The sequence below is a fragment of the Pagrus major genome, chromosome 1, assembly GCF_040436345.1.
Source record: "Pagrus major chromosome 1, Pma_NU_1.0".
Classification (NCBI taxonomy): Eukaryota; Metazoa; Chordata; class Actinopteri; order Spariformes; family Sparidae; genus Pagrus; species Pagrus major.
The window spans coordinates 15,003,848-15,011,340 of NC_133215.1; the positions used below are offsets into that span (position 1 = coordinate 15,003,848).

General features: G+C 44.5%; 1 protein-coding gene across 1 annotated transcript; it reads left to right on the forward strand.

The window, feature by feature from the left end:
* Positions 1 to 740: 740 nt before the first annotated feature.
* Positions 741 to 2,501, forward strand: LOC141005099 (uncharacterized). Its single transcript, XM_073476896.1, has 2 exons — positions 741 to 897; positions 1,168 to 2,501. Exons 1-2 carry the CDS (start codon positions 741 to 743, stop codon positions 2,499 to 2,501), a joined length of 1,491 nt encoding a protein of 496 aa, XP_073332997.1.
* The last annotated feature ends 4,992 nt before the right edge of the window (positions 2,502 to 7,493 follow it).

Here is a 7,493-nt window from a genome sequence, read left to right on the forward strand (position 1 = left end):
GTGATCAGGCCAGTCACACAGCGCTGGTGTCCACTTTTCTACCATGTTTTATCTCTGACACCGTGAGAGGACGGTCCAAACTACTCGGCAGGATGATGGAGGTATACCTACGACGTGTGAGATGTTTCACCCTCAGTGTGGGCTGAAGGGTGACACCAAGAGAAGCCATCTTCACTGTCTTTAGACTGGCCTCACTTTAATGTCCTGCTAATTGAAATGATCAAATGTAAAGAGAAATCATCATTACAGGGTTTTTACCACCCAACGCTGGTCGCCACTTGTTGCAACGTCAGACTCCATCTCTCCAGTATGGGAGGAGGGAGGATTAGAGGTTGTGGTGGTGGTGGATGGTGGTGGTGGTGGAGGGTGGGGGGCGGGGGGTACTCCGTCACATCCTCTGTCCATATATGGGCATGAAGTTTACACGCAGCGGGGAATCCTCTCACTGGAGCTGATGAATGGGGAGGAGGGCCGAGGGAGCTGCCAAAGTGTATATAAGGAGAGAGAGGGGAAGTCGCTGATGTGAAATCCACAGCAAGCAAATACCAACCGAGGAGCAGAGACGAAAAGGAATACCTTTAATTGCTTTTTACACCTTTTGACACAGACCACTTTGGATCATTTGTTGAAAAGCCATCAAAAGGGGGGTTGAAAGAAAACAGTCATCTGCATAATTTGTTTTCCATTTTCCCCCTTTTACCTTTTTCCCTGGGAGAGACGGACTTCTAAGTGGCATCATTATGTTGAACAATATGGATTTGAATGCGAAAGATTCTTTTTACCCTCAGTTTGAGAATTGCAACAGTTCTTCCCTGGGAATGGAAAACAGCGTGCGGAAGGATAACCAGGAGGTGTACGTCGATGCAGAGCGGGGGGTACCTGCCCAGTTTGGCCACGGTGAGTTCGCATCTTTTTGCACAGTCGATGAAAATGTGCATGCAGGAGAATTAAAAAATGTGTTAAATATGAGCGCCACGGCAGGTAAATAACTCTCAGAGAGCAGTCGTGTACATCAAGGCGTCTTATCGAGGCAGTCCTGTGCCAAATTACGCACGAGTGTTTATGTAACGCTGATCTTCCTCCTCGTTTTTTTTTTTTTATTTGCACTCATTATCAGATATGAAAGCACCCGCGATGACAAAGTTTTCTCTCTTTCTAATTCAACAGAAGGAACCCCTGCAACCCTCAAAACCGAAGCCTCCAACTCGGAATTTGCTTTTAATCCATGCGAGTGCCCAAAAGACACCTACACCCCCTCCTCGCTCGCCTACTCGGGCAGTTTCTATGTTGAGGCATCTCAGGGAGCGCCGTGCAGCACCGAAACACTCCTCAATATGATCACCGAGATCGTGGGTATCTCCACACTGCCACTTTCAGAAGTGCAACAGAGCGGCGGCAGCAGTCGGGGAACTTATCCCTCGCCTGCGCCGATGGACAGCAGCAGCGGCAATTTTGGAGACCCCGGCGTCAAGAGGCAACCCTACACCTGCTCCGGACCCTCTCCCCCCGTGTACTCCCCAGACCAGACGTGCCCGAGGTATCCTGACGATCAGGCCGGCAGCCAGGCCCAAGACCCGTCCACTTCCCAGCTGAGCTTCGGCTCCTCCCGAGCTCCAAACCAGAAGAAGGATGAACCAAAGTCAGAGGCCGCTTCTTTCCCCGTCGTGGTCAAGAATGAGTTTGAAAGCAGCTGCTACGAGTGGGGATCATTTAACAAGCCCGACTGTTTGGAGACGAGTTTCCAGACGGAAACCTTCCCGATGTCGAGCGATTTCCCCCCCGACCAGCAGATGGATGTTAAGGAACTTTTAGACACGTTTCCCCCGATTTGTCCCAACCCAGAGATGGAGTTTAAAGTGGAGGGGGGTATCAAACAGGAGCCGTGTTTCAATGACACCTGTTCTCAGAGCTACTCCAGCCCCATGTACAATAATTACCTCCCACCGCCTCCCATGGGCCTCTCCTCCAACCTGAAACCCTTCCCCGAGCCTCCACAGCCCTCTAATCAGTGCGAGTCCTTATACACATCACCAGCTTTACCGAGCACCATAGACTCCATCCTCTACTCTTCCTTGTTGCCAGATTCTTTCGCCCAAAGTTACACCACCCGTGCGACGAAGCCCCCCAGGGCCAGAAAGAGCCCGGCCGCCTCTCACGGCCCTGCCAAAGAGAAACCCTTCGCCTGCCCCATGGAGAGCTGCGACCGGCGCTTCTCCCGCTCGGACGAGCTCAACCGGCACATCCGCATCCACACGGGCCACAAACCTTTCCAGTGCCGCATCTGTTTGCGCAGTTTCAGCCGTAGCGATCACCTCACCACCCACACCAGGACTCACACCGGGGAGAAGCCGTTTTCCTGCGACGTCTGCGGCAAACGGTTCGCCCGGAGCGACGAGAGGAAACGGCACGGACGCGTACACCTGAAACAGAAGGAGAAAATGGAAATAAAGCCACAGGTGAGCGCCGGCGCATGGCCGTTCACTCTTCCCGAGGGAATTTGAAGACAAGGCCATGTGTCCTTACATACTATATTAGGATCTTTCCGTCTTGGAAGATAAGCCAGCTGACTACAAGTTGATGTCTGAGTTGGTTGGACTGGCGAGCCAATGCCTGACAGCAGAGGTTATTATTTTTTTTGTTTCTGTTGCGAGTATTGCAGTTTATTTCAGGAGCAGAAAAGGGGAGAAAGAGGGACTTGCTTCGGCCTTATTGCCTGCTGCTGCCGATGCTGCTGACTTTATGCAAACACGCATAAGTTGTAAAAGTCGGTAAACAGATCAACAGTGACTTGTTGCTGTCACTGCCAGCAGAGCCAAACCTCTCTGCTGCGGCATTGCATGACTGCTGTTCAGCACCTCTTCGTGTGGACAGCTCCAACCTCCATCGCCTCCGAGCCTGGACGGATTGCACTTAACAGATTATTAATATCTCCATTTAAGATTCTTATTTTCTTGCTTTTAGCATTCTTAGAGCAATGGTTTGGACTATGTTTCTTAAAAATGCATGTTTATGTCAATGTTTATTTTTTCCTTTAACTGGAATATCAACCACTGTCAAGGTACTCCTTCACTGCACAGTGAGGGTTATTGACATGAATGTAGGCGAACATATTTATGGCTCTGACCATGAAGCTGTCCATCTTTGATCAGATTTAGTGTTTGTTTAACTTCTTATCATTTGGCTGTCAGTGTTTTTTGTCATTGGTCTTTGTGTTGTGTTACAATTGTTTGGATTATTACAATTGTGAAAGATATATCATAAATGGGAAATAAATATATTTGTATTACTGTACTTCTTTGTATTTTTATAGCTAACTGTATATTTTACATTTATCACATTTGAGCGTCATTTATCAAGGTGAAATGTATTCTAAATCATAATAATGTCTTGGTTTTTTCGAGGGCTATTGTTTAGTAACACAATATTTTAAATGTTACAATTTGATATCAGAAACATTTTCGCACTTCATCCCACTGTCGGTACGATAAGAGTTATTTCATTGAACTGCTGATCTAAATTTCAAAGGGACCAGTATGTTAACTAGTTGTGGTACGGCTTTTCAACAAAAAAATATTTTACAGTATGTACAGAAGTATGTTTAATCGAGCTAGAAATTGACTAGCAAATCATATAAACATTGCTTTTGAGTAATCAGGTAGCACACATTGCTGCGAGTTTCTGTGGACTTTACCTTGGTGATGGAAGGGTTTGGACTCCTGGAGATACTGTATGCTGAAATGAAATGTTCACTTTAGCAAAAAAAAAAACCCATAAAAAAACAAAAAGAAAAAAAAAAAAAGAATGTTGAGAGTTTGGTGAGTTTGTCACCAACAGGGTACTGCAAAAAAGTAATTTAACTCGCCTTAAGTTATATTAACTGTTCAAGTAAAGATTTTGTACATATACAGTTTCTACAATACTTTAAATTAATATTGATGTTGTTATTTTTATGAAAAGTTTATGAACAAAATAAACATTTTCTGGAAGCAGCCAATTTCTTGTGCAATCAAAATGATTCTCACTCTGTCCATCTGTTTCATACAGCACTGGGACCCCCCATCAGAGCACTCAGATGACTGAATCGCTTCCCAAAATATACATTATAACAGTCCACCTGTGGCACCACACTGGAGCCCTAACATTAGACATCACAGCTCTGCACTGTAGCTCAAACACATTAAAGTGAATACCCTATTACTCAGTGCTGTGATTCTGAATCCCCTCCACTTCAAAGATCACTTCTTCACGTTGTAAATGTAGAGACGAACGCCATGGGCGCCATGGTAATTTCTACAGGAAACCTGTTAAACAGGACATTTTTCTTGCCATGTCAGTGACATGATCTGATGCTCTCAGTTCATTCATTCCTTTGTTCATTCACTCATCCATTTTTGCAATAAAAGGATATTAATTTCCACTCAATTGCTGAACGCGATTATGGTCTATTATCATGCATTTTTTTTCTCTCAAAGGATGGCGGTACTGAAGTCTCCGCTTGTCAAAACTGCCTGTGCATTCTTGTAAATGCAGTTAATGGTCTCTGTGCCTTGAAACCTCTCCGCTAGAATAAAAAAAGGGAAAGAAAAAAACTGGTGCGAGCCGTTGCTTCTTTTTTGTAAAAGGGAGGGCATGCAAAATTTGTATGTCACTACAAATGGCACTGCATTTTTAATGTGAGGTGGTAAAATTCCCAACACTTTTGAGATAAGCAAATGTGACTCGTTTATAGTGCAAAGTGTACACGCAGAGGGGGAGAAGACTGCTGTGTCCGTACTTAAAATAAGATTTTCAACATGCTTTGTGTTCTGTGCATCCTTCAAGGATGCCAAGATCTTACAATCTGTCATTGCAACCCATGCAGGCATGTCTTTACCAGGGACTCCGTAGGACATGCATGTGCCCATGACGCAGTTGGCTGGCAGAACACTTCTTATCTTGCCCACGGCAGTGCGTAAGTGCCTGCGTTGTCTGGAGCTGACAAACATACTGTACCAGTGTGAAAATGCAAGCTGCCACATGGAGCACTGTGAATAGTATGTACCCATCCTCTCCTGTCCATCACTCATCATCACTTACAATAGCACACAGCCCAACCAGCATCAACACGCACTCCCCTATCCATGTTGATTTAGAGGCAAACATTGTCCAGTGATGGATAGTTGAGGTTTTTGAATTGCAGTGATGTGCAGTCACAGTGACCATTATCCAGACACTTGAAGACTGAAGAGTTATTGAACTGTGGCCAGTGATGGAATTTCTGCATTTGTGCATTTGGGAGCTCAAATTCACATTTGCATACTGTAAATGGTCCTTGATATATCGACAGCGTGTGCGTGCGTACGGTTTCAGCTGCGTTGTCTTTATCGAATACGTTTCCAGTGTCACAAACCTTCCTAACTCGTGCTTTGATACAGACAAAAGACATAAATCAGTTCTTTTCCCACTGACTGACATTTATGTTTTTTTACTTCTGTAGATGTGCGTAATTGCTGAATCCATTAAGTAATTGTGCGGCGAGGGCACCTGACCGCCACTGAGAACCATGCTTTCTCAGAACGTGGACCTCTGCTGTGAATGGTAGCACATCAAGTCCATTAAATCCTTGCCAGGATATTACTAATGCAAATATGTTAACATTAGCACTATCGCAGTGGTGGGGGGTAGGGGGGGTTTATCCAAGGTAATGTGGCGGTGTGACTAACGTATTCCATATGTAACCAGGGAGAAAACCATGACCAGATGTGATTTCACTTGTTCATTGTCTCATCCAATTAATCGCTTGATGCAGGATTGCTTCTGGATAAGTCAATGGGACTATTTATCTGCTGCACCAAATGAGTACTTTGGCTCAGGATTAAATAAAAAAAGCCTTAAAAATGACAGTGAAGGATTAGATAGGTCCAAATTCTGAGGATAAGTGTCACTGCAGAATGAGATGTACTAATATTTTTATTACTTGTAAGCACACGCTTTATCTTTCCCTTGATTGGCACACAAAAGTTTGGGTTTTTTTTCTGCATAATCTATTTTTTAAATTCTTTTGCATCATCCACTGACCTAGGCTGCATAATGGAGAAGCCTATCCACATATCTGCTGCCACTGAATGTCTGAAGTCTATCTTGAGAGGGACAAGTGCAGGCCCAGTCGTCTCTGAAGAGCCCAACATCCCTTTTATCCATGCTTGAACTCCAAACAATTCAACAATAATCCAATAATGACTTTCAGAATGTATGAAAATGAATGTATTTGCTTACGTGGAGGATGTGAGGCAGTTTCGGCGGTTTAAGCTTCAGGTATCAGGTCACCTCAAGTGCCTATTAATAATCAAAGTCCTACTTGAGACCGTCTATATGGCTACACAGTCTCATTCCTTCGTGGATTGATCTATTGTGGGGTAATCACCACATAATTTTATGCGCACCTTTAAAATGTGCACCGGGGCACGTCATGGTCCTTGGGGTGGGCTCGGTAATCAAGGTGCATAATCGCATGGCGGTAATGGCAATCAGGCTTAGCAGATTAATTCCTCGGATCATACATCAGCCCCGTCGGTCCTGTATCTGATCATGAAGAAGGGTGTAGGTGGTCTGGAGAGTGCAGGTGATTAAAAAGAAGAGAACCATTGCGGCGAGAAGGAGCTCGTTATGCAAACATTTTTAAAGTGCCTAATTCTTTCCATTGTTCTGGCGCCCAAAATCTTCATTTGTATTACTAACCACACAACTGAGGAGAGAACCTTTTCCTTGCTCCTTCATAAACTAGAAGTCAATTCTTGGGTCAAGGAGTCCAGTCTACCACGTTTGTCCAGGACACAACATCTCTATGGTAACTACTTCAAAGGACTAGCCAGCTGAATGACTTCGTAGCAATTCAGTTACTCAGGAAAATTTACAGCTGGCCTTGAAACATTCCAGGTTTGAGCCCTCACAATACTGCGGCAGCAGTATGTTGCAGCTCTGTGTACATTGTGGCGACCTCCAGGAAACTGGAGGCTCAATGGAAATAATCATGGCACGCAAACAGCTTTCCAACCGTATAACATTTATTTTAAGGCTCCTGGTCTGAAACCCCAGTCGTTGGATGCTTGGTGCTTAGTGTAGGAACAGTCTGTTCTTTGGTGGTTCCTTAACATAAATAATAAATCATTTAAAGCTGCTAGAAACAATATTTTTATATGAGCAATAAATCAAATGACTAACAGTAATATGACCGGGGATGCTTGTATTGATGAACCCACAGAGAATTATCACCTGATTCTGTAGTTCCCCTCAGCTCTGTGGATCATTTAGCATCTTTCAGCTCAATTTAATGTGAGTTGGACGATGGCGGAGGAAAAGTGGAGGTCCGTGCGAGAAATCTGAGCGACGCTGCGGCGCCTTCTGTTGGTTGTGTTGCTTAACATCCATGCCAACGTGAAGGATGCATGGAAGTATGTGGGCATTGACGGTTGTATCATTTGAAACATACATATTTATTTATGTAGATAAAGGGA